Source organism: Magallana gigas, chromosome 1 (genome assembly GCF_963853765.1).
Source record: "Magallana gigas chromosome 1, xbMagGiga1.1, whole genome shotgun sequence".
In the NCBI taxonomy this organism is placed as follows: domain Eukaryota; kingdom Metazoa; phylum Mollusca; class Bivalvia; order Ostreida; family Ostreidae; genus Magallana; species Magallana gigas.
In genome coordinates, this window is record NC_088853.1 from 52,465,143 (window position 1) to 52,478,955 (window position 13,813).

The 13,813-nt window shown below is 30.8% G+C and overlaps 1 protein-coding gene and 1 long non-coding RNA gene across 3 annotated transcripts; both read right to left on the bottom strand.

Moving 5' to 3' along the window:
* Window positions 1-2,291: 2,291 nt before the first annotated feature.
* Window positions 2,292-3,685, bottom strand: LOC105324039 (uncharacterized). The gene is made up of 4 exons (XM_066070765.1): window positions 3,443-3,685; window positions 3,217-3,235; window positions 2,958-2,992; window positions 2,292-2,736 (listed from the first exon to the last, which is right to left on the bottom strand). The coding sequence occupies exons 1-4, from the start codon at window positions 3,576-3,578 to the stop codon at window positions 2,654-2,656; spliced, it is 273 nt and encodes a 90-aa protein (XP_065926837.1). The 5' UTR covers window positions 3,579-3,685; the 3' UTR covers window positions 2,292-2,653.
* Window positions 3,686-4,864: 1,179 nt separating this feature from the next.
* Window positions 4,865-11,349, bottom strand: LOC117686252 (uncharacterized). 2 transcript variants are annotated; one of them, XR_010709119.1, is made up of 5 exons: window positions 8,351-8,885; window positions 8,209-8,267; window positions 7,822-8,049; window positions 5,328-5,585; window positions 4,865-5,147 (listed from the first exon to the last, which is right to left on the bottom strand). It is a non-coding gene; the product is annotated as an uncharacterized lncRNA (long non-coding RNA). The 2 variants fall into 2 exon arrangements; XR_010709117.1 differs by lacking the exon at window positions 8,351-8,885 and adding an exon at window positions 11,301-11,349 and having other exon boundaries at window positions 4,866-5,147.
* Between the last annotated feature and the right edge of the window lie 2,464 nt (window positions 11,350-13,813).

Genomic DNA, 13,813 nt, shown 5'->3' on the forward strand with positions numbered 1-13,813 from the left:
TTCGCAGTTAAGCGTTTTTGACGGATAAATATGACACACATTCCTCTTATTAATCATGCCATTAGTTAAATTGATTCTTGAAAGTCGATCTGCATAAAACAGCTAGCCCAACGTCAACGTGATTGTTTTCTAAAAAGTCTATGCAACACTAATCTGATGCCACCACACATAAAACAACATTAAAAAGGGGAAACTGTTAGAGTCTTAAAGACGCGTGAAAGCAAAAAGACGAATTGTTAAAAGGTCGAGGATGAAACAACTTCAGCGATGCCAAACAACAGAAATGAGCCATCGGGGGCGTACGTTAAAAATAACTAAATGTTGTACTTCTCTAATATGTATGTATTTCACTATGTATTTGGGCTAAATAAAAAGGGGAATATAATATGCACTCATACCCTCTTAAATCTCTCTCTCTCTCTCTCTTTCTCTCTCTCTCTCTCTCTATGCCTTTCTTTTTCCCCCGGTTTATAAATGAAACTTCCCGAGGGAAATATACGGCTGGGAATTTACATATATGTTTAATTTACAATTCTTACATGTACCTACATATGGTATATAATCATTATTTTTTTAAATTAAAAAAAGGCAAATATCTGTTAGCTTAGAGGATTGGGTAATTATAAGAAAAGGAAATAGTTTGTAATATCTTATATTAAGTAGACTCGCATTATACTGTATAAATAAAGCAAGACGTAGAGATTTGAGGCATATTAAGCGCGTTTTCAATCGCTCACTTCAGAGTAATGATGAGTTTATTTTGTTAAGTTACACTTTTAAACAAAATATAGTAAAGAGTACATGAAAGTTATTAGCAACACATGTAAGTACTAGTATTTCGATAGAGAATAAAAAGTGAGGCGTTTAAGGTTTAGATGGACTGGACCTAATGAGGATACTACGGAAATTTATCATAACTGGGGCAAAATCAATATTACATGTGCCACTTCAAAATGATGATACTATAACTGGTGGTGATTTCAACTTTGGATTAGATACAAACTAAGATTACTATAATTAATTACATAATATTAATCTGAAAACTAGTTATGTAGTATTCGAGCACATGATTTCTCACAACTTTGTGAAAAAGTTCACCCAAATGACAAGAGATACACTCGGAGAAAACCAACACTTCCGACGCAAGCATGTTTAAATATGTGTATTATTTTAGCTCCTTTTATAGAAGTGATATCATGGCAATCTATTGATCAAATCATTTCTCTGAACTTTTATCATTTAAGTCTAATCATTGTAAACATGACACTGGTCTTTTAAAAATTAAAAAATCACTTTAAAACAAAAAATAATATAATATTAAATAGATTCTGTCCTTCAATAATCTGCAGACAATGAAAGCAGATTTATTGCAAGATGTATACAACAATATAAATCACATAGGTAGGACTTCATTTTTCAAATGCGTCGATTGACCTTTTACATGTATAACCAGGCTTATTGCTTTAGCTTATCGGTGAAGGTTCGCAGACGTACGCCGATCTAGCCAATTTGGAAATCGAACGTGGAATTTTCCCTTGGCGGATAGCTTACAGTTAGGAGTTATAATGAGATGAAAGATGTTCATATTTGTAATAAATGGGCATATTTATTGATTGTATGTTAATATCAAACAAATGTTTATTTAAACTGTTTTAAATTTTACGTTTAAATTCTATACACTACACAGATTTGTTCATATACTAGGTAGACGGCATATAAATACTCCAGAATGCTAATTTAGGCTTTAAATCTGGAAGATAAAATTATTTTGTAGTTTTGTGGAGAAACTACTAAAAAAATGTATTTCGTGGCACTATTAATGAATGTTGATATTTACTTAGTTTATCTTGTACCATGGTTACATTAACATTTTTGACAACAACATGTGCCTTCATTTTGTTTTTACGCCGGTTGATTTCTTTGCCAATTCGCCTTTCTATGCCAGTCATATTTAAGCGTATGCCAATATGCGCTGGTTATTTTCTTTCGAGTTAAAATTTGAGCCCCCTCCCCCGGTGAGTTATTATTAATCCGGGGATTGCGAGTTTAAAATTTTTAAATATATACACTTTTTATTTAAACTTTGGTGTAAAACTGCTTTATGAAACCTTTCAAATTTTAGTTTATATGGCATTTCTATTAGAAATAATCAATACAATGATGATTTTGTAAATACTCAAAAATAATTCTTTTTTTCCCTATAGTGTAATTAATATCTGATATTTTACTAAGAATTAAGGATATAAATATCGCTTTGATAAAGAGTTTTGTTTTATTTTCTGTTAGCAAATATTCAAAATGTTAAATATACATAAAAGTCACACAATTACTACTAAAGAAAAATGCAGGAAGGCAAATCTTGGCAATGTCTCTCAGTTTTAAAAGTTTTAAAGAAGTTCTCAACTTAGGGCACATTCAAATTTTATACTGCAGATATAGCCACAATTTCCACGACGATGGCGTGTTTGAAGTTGCGTATGTGCTGAGCTCGAGTTGAAACAAATACAGTTGTAGAAAAGCAGGATATTGTACCCTACAGTGTAACAAATGAAACTTGAAATTCTTTCAAACACATTTTGTGCCACATTTTGATGCTTTGTAGCTCTAGCTCTTTGTTGAAAACCTCTTCAAAGACGTTAGGTTACTGCCGGTTTCAGTTGGAATAACTATGGATTTCTTCATATGTCTTTGATTTGTCAACCTCTTCAAGTTCTGTATACTGATGATCCTTTTCCTCTGAAAATTTAGTCAACATATCTTACTCATTTTTAGTTTCATTTGCTCATGATGCTGAAATAGTTCTACACTTATGATTTTTTTTTAAATACTGTATTAAATGCTGGGTTTTAGAGCACGTTTAGGATATTTTTTTTAATAACAATTGTGTTATATTGTTTACAGATTTGAGATATGACGCTTATTTTAACTCAACTTCATTCAGAATTCTTTTATTGTACCTCTTTTACTTGTAGGTTGCGGCATAATCCCCAGGCTAAAACATAAACAGAGTTTTAAATGTCTCTCAATATATCTTGAATTTTAAAATTTATTTTAATAGAGTATTGAAAAAAAATATTCTAATAATGTACACAACAGCTTTGTTTAAAGCAAATCAACCATTTAATCTAAGTATGCTAAATAAAATGTTTATCTTATATTTCGATGCAAAGTTAAAAATTTCTTCAAAATAAATCTATATAAAAGCGTAAGACTAACCTCATTCTGGATAAATTCGCTGCAATAAAAGTCAGATTTAGAATTAATAGAACAACACCACATTAGATAGATAGATAGATAGATAGATAGATAGATAGATAGATAGATAGATAGATAGATAGATAGATAGATAGATAGATGTAGGCTCTTAAACCTAGGAATATCTTCATTTATTCTCAAAGATGAAACATAAATTCATTTTAGGTATTTCATTTATGTTACGAACCAGCATTTCTCTTCCAGATGACAAAATTTATCAGACTTCCTGTGACAACAATCAGAACTGATACCACAACGATTACAATGTTGTAGCTCTCTGTGCATGAACAAGGTTGTGTGTTGGTTGCTCTAACTGGAAACATGTTTAATGTTTAGTAAAATTAATGCATTTAATTTAAAATGACAAAACTAAGACGCATTGTCGTCAGTATATTAAAAAGGTGTGTGTAGCTAGTTATACCAGTCAAAAAGCAGCGTTACTTATTTATTAAATGTCAAGATGGATTATCTGTTTAGGATATACAAAAACTTGTTTTTTTTCTACATTTTCACAAATTGTATATGTTAGTTTAAATGAAAAATATTAATATGTTTTATTAACCTAATCAAACAATAACAGTTATGATTATCCTTACAATTGTGAACACAAAACAGTTTTTTTCTTCTTCATTTTTAAATGTTTCATTGAGAAATTTTTTGAATACAGTTTCAGTTATAACACTAACTTGAGCTAGATTTTATTTTTTAAAGGTTCAAAATAATCTGTCACATTGACTGGTGACAGTGCAGTTTTCGCTACAACGGTGACTGCAATTTCGTCCATAATATACAGATTGGCATCCTGCAACATTTTTTTTATCCCAAGAATTGTTTATATTGTTTACGTGTATTTCATTTAATTTTTCATGATTATATTGTGTAGATTTAAAAATCGACAAATATCCAAATCCCAAACCTCCCTGGCAGCTATCGCCTATTGCTCCTACAGCACATCCATTGAAACAGGTACCGTTGATGTGGTGACACGTCTCTCCATTGCTGCAGTTACCACATTTTAGAGCACATGCTGGACCGTAGGTCTTGTTGTTACAGACTACATACAGAAATCAGAAATGTTATGTTTATTTATTCAGGTACCATCAACAAATGTTCTTTTAATAAATACATAATTCACTATTCCAATCTCTTGAACAGGATGGAAATGAACTTGAAAGCGAGAGCCAGATAAAGGTTGCAGGGACTACTTATTCTTAACTTTTTACTCATTTATTACATGTGTTATTACATGTACATGTATGTTGAGCTAAAAAATATGAAATATATATCAGAATAGTTTCTATGGCTAATTATCTGAATCAAATGATTTTTATATATACTTTAAAAAAGCCCTTTGCAAGCAGGACCATATCCTTTAAGCCAAAGTCTGACAATTGGTCTCCTCTTTACAATACTGAGGATTGTATTGGCAGTTTATTCCTTTTTTACAGTCCGCAAATAATACAGACAACAGAAACTACGTTATCTAGGTTGGAGTGACCACATGCTACATACGTATATTGCTTGAAAAGAGACTAAATTTTATTTAGAGCAATTTCTAAAAACAACACCTTGTAAAAATATGTTCAAATTATTGTTTTATTTATTATTTATTAACGAAATTGTTCCTTATCTTACAACTAACATATGGTTATGACATATGTGTCGATAATAATTGGACTCAAAGTTGCTGTTATTTAAGGAAATAAAAAAAAGATATAAAAGACACAACAACAAAAAAATATTCCGAATTGATTGTATACCAAAGTTACATTTTGGACCCTTATATCCTGGAACACAACTAAAACAGAGGCCTGTATTGATATCACACCTCCTGTCTTGGCAGTTTGTGGGGCAGGGATAAATGCAATCTTCTCCATAGGTTCCATTAGACCCTATTTAAATGGAGCAGGAAAAACATTCCTTTTATCGTATATAACAAATGATTTATATTGTACAAGAGTAGTTATATAAAAATGTAATTAGTTGAAAAACGGGTTAGCAGAACGGTTTTATTGTATATTAAAACAGTTTTTATTCAGTTTATTTATGCGATCTTTTTGTTTGAGACTTACCGTAGATCTCTAGCTCACAGAGTTCATGATATGCATATTTAGAATAGAAGGTAGGGTAATTAACACCTGGTTTACGTTCATTGTAGTAGATAACGTATCGTCCATGAATGGTGCAGTTTATATGCTGGTCTGCTGACAACATGTTTTGGTCGGTTGATTTATCATGAAAACAGATATAGCCATCGTCTTTTGAGGTTGTGTTGGACACATAGACAAAAAAGCCTGCAACTCTCCCTGTATACATGTAATAACTATAACCTGAAATAGCAAACATACGAAAATAATGGTTAACAAAATAAAAGCTTCTACAATAAATTTACAATAAACTAACGAAACAAAAGGTTATAATAGCAAGCTACCAGATGATTCCCCAGCTATGAAATAATCATAATCATATCAATATATGGCCTAGACGGGAATAATGCATTTTATCGACAATGGTCTTGAACTTGCACAACTGACCTTGGGTTTATGACACACCTTTATGTCATAAGCAATATTTACAAAAAGTGAGAGCTACGAATGTTTTTCCATTATAACAGTTATAAAATGGACAAAAATTATTATTTTTTTTTCAATAATCTGCAACTTACCCAAATGACCTTGGGACAAATGTTTGACACACTCTCAGGTCTTAAGCAATGTTTGTGTGAAGTACGATATTCGTATTATTATCCATAAGAATGATATGAGCCTGGCACGAATTTGCTATGTCCCTTCCAGTGTCCTCAAGCCAATTTGACCTTGGTCAAAATTATGACACATCCTTAAGTCATACACAATAAGGGTCTGAAGAATAAAGGACTATGTGCGGTTTAGTCAAATATCTGCCCCTAAATGTAACCAATTTTTAATTAGTGTCCAATAAAAATCAAATTTTCATAAATCATTGTACAGTAAATGCCTTTAACTAAAATCATGATTTTAGTCATCATTCCTCATTTACTATTTATCTATGACGTCAACTAAATGACCTAATTCCCGCAAATTTGTAAACAATTGAAAATATTTTCAATTTTGCTTTATATTTTGCATTCGGAAGTATACAGCGCAGGTCTGCTCAAGTACGATTTTAACATATGTTTTTCTTTTGATAATTATACACATTATACTAAAAATGGTACTTGTGCAAACCTGCGCTTGATGTTTCCCAGTCGAAAACAATCGGAAAACACCCATATTTCGCTATAAAACATCAATTATCAAACTTAGGCACTTTTCATGACATCATTTCTACATTATGAGGTCACTGTGGTGATAATTTTTTGCACTCTTATTTTAAACATGATTCCAACTATCTTCCACCTTATTTTTAAAGCTCTTTATAAAACTTTAATTTGGGGGGTTAAAAATACATAAAACCGCACATAGTCCTTTCTAATGTTTCTCCATAAAAAAATGTATTTAAACTGGAAATAAGTTTTGCACTTTTCCTTCCAGTGACCTTTAACTAACTTAAATGGCGCTTGGTCTAATCATTACACACCCTAAGGCAATTCATTTTTACTCAATTTCAAAAATTAAAGTGAATGAAAACTTTATAATATCCTTCCATAAGCGATATATTGCCCAGAGAAGATTGCACAGATGGACTGAGGTTATTCTTTCATACCCCATAAACTCTATTTGCATTAGGCATAATTGTGCATACATTAAAACGTACATCTATTAAGTCGAAACATTTCTGCAAAGTATATTAAAACAAAGATACCATTATTTATAATATCATAATACAATATGAATACATCTGTTATTGTAGTAAATAAATGTATTATCATTGCTATGAAGTTTCGCACAATTGTGTTTGGCGTTTTTATTAAATTTCGTTCAAGATTTTGACTGGTTATGCTTTGTGTGATGTTATGTTAAGTGTTACATTATATAAAAACTGCCTGTTTGGGAGGGTAACAGTTGAAACTGACACCCAGAGACAACCATTTGTCAACTGAAGCGAAGCAGAAGTTGACAATGGTTTTTTAGGTAATTTATTACATTATCAATTTTATTACACTAAATATCTTAATTTAAAAAAAAAAACCTGTAATGATTTTACATAGAAATGTAGTGAATCTTACGGCGAACCGTACCCGCAAAATTTACGCGCATATAACAAATCGCTGTGTTACCCGTTGCCATGTGTGTTGCTAACGCTGAGGGAAATAGAGCAGATTACCAACTGCGTCTAGATCAATCAGATTTCAGTATTCAACATGAAGTATAATAATATGTTAAAGCTACTTTACATTAAAACATACCTTTAAAGCGAAATATGTTGTAACAATGTAGTCATTTCTTCTCAGCTTATTTCATCGACATATTTAACTACTGCAGTTGACGCTTAACACTTAAACACTTTGCGACAGTTTTCTATCATACAATTACATGTAAAAAATCATTATGCGAAATGAACTTGGATTGTCTTTGTGATTAATCAAAGTATGTCTTTTATGAAAGATGTTAACGTTAATCAGATTTAATTTTAAAGGATACTCACCCAGGTTATCCGTCCTGTAGTAGATATCTATATGACTAATGCTGACCACTCTCCCCAGGTCTACCCCCAATGTTGCATTGTATACGCCATCCACAGATATCGTACATTGGCCCCCATTAGCTCCTCGATCAGTGTACATTCCGTCCACAGCATTCTCACTACCAAAGTCTCTCATTTTGTCTGGCCATGAATATTGCCCCCACGTTGGCTGATGTAGTGCAAGATTTTCTGTAGGAATGAATAACGTAAATAACAAATACTCAATGTACAAATGCTGAATTAAACACATTTTATATAATATCATCAACCCTTATTGTATAGGATTAAGTGTCTATACTTGCTTAGCATGGAATATCTTATTATTATATTGGTGAAATAGAAACATACCTAATCCATGAATTTGTACGACGTACAATAATACATTCAGTGATACGAATCCCATAATTCTGTATAAAAGAGACATCACATTACTTTATGTACAAACAACTGACAAATCTAGACTGTATATGTACATGTACACAGTACTTACACTCAAGAATTGCCTCAACTCCAGAAAATAATTGATTTACAATACCCGGCAAAAAATCCTCATTGGAAATAATTTTAAAGACCCGTCTTCCTTATGTTTACACCGAACCAGGAACACTTTTCGTAAATCAAATCTTCATGCAAATTCAACACTTTTTTTTTATCGATTCACAAATATTTGTATCACATTGGACATTAACACAACTACCTTAAAAAGAGATATATGTCTTTTCTATTCATGGACTGAAGATAAAATGTTTTGTTTGTTGATACCGAAAGACACATTAATTGTATAGAAGCCTAACGGAATGTCGTAAAGATTTTCCTTTTTACTTCGAGCGGTTGTGATGTCATCAAAAAGTTTAATCCAGTTGAAACATAGAATAAGCCAATGAAAACCCATGTTACAAATACCTATAATGCAGAAATCATACTCTGCTTTTTGTGACTAAATATTTTTAGGAGTATTAAAAGCAGAATTGAAATATTATTTTGCATTCATATTATCTATTCACATTAATCTATTCAAGGTTTACTTTGATATATAAATGGCCTTTGTTTAGATTTAATAAATCAAACACGCAGTACAGTTAAGGCGGTCAATAAAAATATGGGCAAATTTTTGTGATGAAAACACGTATACTTTAGTTAAACTGGCATGTCCTTTTTAAAATCAATAACAGTCACTCAAATGCAATATATTTCTTTAATATATATATATAACAGTACAATATTTTATGTTCATAGTGGTCACGTGATATGGCACTCGCATGGTACAAGCAGATGTATTTGTGGTTTTGAGGTCATTTAAAAAATTCAATATTGCAAGGGCATAATCATGTCAAAATTCACAACTGAATTATGAAATAACTTGATGTTATATCGTAGATTTTGAAAAACGGTGCGAACTTTTTAAGATAAGAATATTTGTTAGTAGAAACCGTAATTTATAATGCATATGTTGAATAATTTTGAAGGTCACAGGGTTAATTTCATTAAAAAATAATTAATTTGTAAGATTTTACAAGGATCGTAGAAGTTTTTAAGTTACATAGCATATTTCAAATTCACATGTAAAAGTTTGTCGGGATCAGGTAAGTGTATGCCCTTGCAATTAAGTGATTTATTTAGGTACTCAGATTTTAGATATACGATATTTTATACAAAACCGAGGTGGCTTCTTTATACGATGCATACTTTTAACAAAATGAAAATAAGACTATATAGGTAGCATTCTACTAATAATAATTTTGAACAAAATCTTCATTTATACTTTTCCGTTAATGTATGACATTTATTTTTCTTCGCTATAAAACTGCACGATAGCCTTCAATGATTTAACTTAATGCGTCATTGTGAAGCATATGACGTCATATTTTGTAGTACACGGAGAACGACATCTCGCTTATTTTTCAGTGTGTACGATATAACGGACATCAAAATTGTAAGTTATAGCATTTGTTGTTTTTAATTCAAAGATTAGTATAAGTTAATTTTACTAATAAATAGATAAATAAGTACTTTCGAGGTTTGTAATATACTGTGATGTCATAATGCACATTTCCCGTACTTTTTGTCTGAACGGAGTTTATTGACAGCCTTAACTGTGCTGCGCAAAAAGATATTTTTATTTTTCACATAACATGCTTCACAAATGGTCATATATGTACGTGTTTAACAAAGGACTATGTGCGGTTTTATGCATTTTTTACCCAAAAATCAAAGTTTAAGAATGATCTTTAAAAATAAGGAAGATAGTTATAATCATATTGGAAATAACGGTGTAAAACGTAATTACCACAGTGACGTCATAATGTAGAAATGACGTCATGAAGATTGCATTATTTTTATAAATTGATGTTTTGTGGCAAACTATGGTTGTTTTCCGATGGTTTTTCGACTGGGAAAAATCGAGCATAGGCTTGCTCAAGTACCATTTTTCAGCTTTATGTGTATTACTATCTGAAGAAAAACATATTTTAAAATCGCACTTGAGCAGACCTGCACTCTATACTTCCAAAATATAGAGCAAAAATGAGAATATTTTCATTTGTTTGCACATTTGCGGGAATTAGGTCATTTAGGTGACGTCATAGATTAACAGCGAATGAGCAATGAAGACTAAAATCAAGATTAAAGTTAAAGGCATCCTCTATAGTTTCTAAAAACCAACACATTTTGAACTGATGTCCATTTATGTCAATTAAAACCTCAAGTCGGTTAGTGAATTCCTTAATACCACCGTTGTACAGATCCCGTTTTTCAAATATGTCATCTATTCGAAGAATATGATGCAAGTTGGGTTGTTTTACCCTGAATATACGGTTTGCATACTCTAAATAACTAAAACCGGAGAGTATGATTGATAATAGGGATTTAACGCAATAGGTATAATTTATCTTTCTTACAGATAAAACCGATAGCGTAATTCTTGAACGTACACATGTATTATACATGTACATAAATCAGACGTAATAAGGTGGAATAAATGAAAAAAAAAATATTAAACGCACTCCATTTATTTTTATATGGTTGAAATTACAAAAAAAGAAATAGAAATATTTTATTCAAATCTTATAACAAGTATGACCAATAATACAGTAGCATGCAATTGATTTACATAAATCTGTGTTTGCAATACATTATAGAATTGATACTAAATGGTATAATTATATGTTGTAATAAACACATTTTGAATGTAATCAAATGGCAATTCAGGGTAATGCATGTTTCAAACTCAACAAAGTGTGCATCTTTTAGTATAAGGGGATAAAGGAATGGCAATTTATTAATCAAGCATACAATGTATAATGTACATGTTTGGCTATATCTATCAAACGTCATACTCCCTTACATGTACATAAGCTATCTGAATACACACCTTTATCAGTACTGTAAATAAACAGTTTTTGACGTTTGTACAAAAAAATGTATTTGCACAAAAACCTCACCATTATCATTAAAAACAGTCCTCAAAGTAAACTTAATGGTTATAGTAGAAGGCAGTATGAATGATTTCATATTCCTCCTGAAATTGAATAAAACATCAAATGTGGTTAAGATATGATTTTGCTTATGTCATCAACGTTAACATATGTTTGCTAACATATTTCTTTTGATGGATCAATATCAAAAACACTGTTGTGATATTTGTCTTAAATAATGTGTACATAGGTATATACATATATCTTATATATATAAATCTGTGACTTGATGTGTTTGTACATGAGTGTGCAATTAATTATATATATGTCAGGAGACGTGCTTTACATGTACTATCAAATAAACCAAAAATTACCAAGGTTGAGCACAGCTCAGGACGTCGTGTTTGTAGGAGTCTGACCACAGAGAACACGTCTATCTTCTCTTCCATTGTCAGCTGTAGTATCAGGTTGTATACAGCACAAAACACACCACACAGGGCAGCTCCATCCCTATTATTTTATATTTATTATATATAGAATGATAAACTCACTAACTATAACATATTAAGCAAGTAAGATGTTTGTATGCAATGACTTTTTATTTACATGTATTAAAAAGAATTTCCTATTTTTCCGGCATTTAAAAAAAGGAACTCAGGGAAATAAATATCAGATAACAAATAGATAAATAAAAAAAAATGAATAAAATTACAGAACAAAATATTGATGAATTTTTACTGGAGGTGTAATTCTTCATTTTCAAAATTATATCTAATAAGTAAATTGGTTTTAGTATTGGGAATATACTTCACAAACTATATTATTTCTTAGCTATTAGTAAGAAATAGTTCCATATGTTTTTGTAAAAGTAATATATCTAAACATATTCATGTATATTTGCTTCTACGTTTGTTTGATTGTCATAGGAGATTTTCACCAGTTTTACGAATGTAATTACCTGCTGACAACGATGATTGGGTTTTTGGTTTTGATATTTTGAGATAACGACACCAAGGCAAGGATCTGAGAAACTGTCTGATGGCTGTCAACTGTTAATCTACTGGACGGCTCTGTTATATTGACCGACCACGTCTCATTGCTTTTCTGAATAAAAAAGTGAGCAGCATAGTTTTTAACCGAATAACAATATATCATACATCTGCACTAGATTGTAATATTCGTTTCAAAAGCATTATTGCTTTTACTCACTTCAATTTGGGCTATATCAATTTTTAAATTCCCGATCACCGATGCCTGATCTTGTTGGAGGTGAAGTGTAAAAGGAGACACAGTTTTTGCATTCGTCGAAGTTGGTAACCATTGGGTTGTCTGAATAACATGACCAAAATTATCCATATATATTTTTAAAATAATTTCTGCATTGTAATTAAGTATAATAAAAATAATGTTTTGAATTTTTATTTTTCTCAATATCAATGAAAATATATTTAATTCAATAATCGCACAGATTCCACTTCTTGGAGAGGTTCCATGCTAACAACTAGTTCACAGTCATAGTCAGTGATCAATCGAAGGAAGTCTACAGCGTTCTCTGGTGCCGGATAATGGGTGATAATACATGCATTCTCCTTGGTAAAAGACTGAATTTAAAAAATAGAAATTATAACACGAATCTTAAATAAATTTTGTAATGGTTCGGGATATGTTGGGTAACTTGGTTAAGTTTGTTAATGCATGTGTAGAAACAAACGGTTTTTAGTTTCCTAGTCATAAAACGTACCGGTACAGCAATTGCATTAATGTAGTTTCCACGTTTTGGTACATTGGATGTCAGGTATATGATGTATTTGTCCACTAAAATAACAAAAAAATGGACAAAAATTTTTATTGAAACGCATAACTTTAATATTAGATTATACAATGATTTAAAAACATAAATTGACATTATCACAAAATTTCACTTGTTATCCAACTATTTTGTTTAAATGATTATAACCAGGATATCAATATCAAAATAAGATGTTTAAGTTGATTTGAAAGAGTTGTATTTGTGAAGACTGCCTAAATAATATTCATTCCCCATCAAGATTATTCATTTTAGTGTTGAAATGTTTGATTTTAGTTTGGGGGTTTTAATCTAATTTCCTGGAAAATGTTGATGGAAAACTAATTTTGGTTTAATGGGATATATAAAAACAACTGTAAAAACAATTGAAACAACTGCATATACAGGGTGTCCAAGAGTATCTTATACCATTTGAAATTTGTATCAATTACATAACATTTGGCTAAAACTTGTAAATTGTGTCTTAAATATATAAGTTAAATATTTTTTTTCCCACAGAAAGTTGAAAAGAAAAACGTGTTTTTCCTTAATGTATGATATCTCAGAACTGCATCGTGTGATATTTTGTTGAATAGACTTTCAACTGTAGAAATAACAAATTAATTCAATAGTGAGCAGAATTGAGAAAATAGGATCCATACAGATTTTTAATCTTCGATCTAATGTTGTAATCTATTAAAATAGGACGTCATTTGGAACACCCTCCTTAAATTAATTGTGTTTTTATGAACCA

Excerpts from the sequence above, each read along its gene's own strand:
- LOC105324039 (XM_066070765.1), bottom strand. The coding sequence starts at position 3,578 with ATGTTTCCAGTTAGAGCAACCAACACACAACCTTGTTCATGCACAGAG. Across the intron at positions 2,737-2,957 it reads GCAACCTACAAGTAAAAGAG|AGGAAAAGGATCATCAGTAT; the intron begins GTACAATAAAAG and ends CTAAATTTTCAG.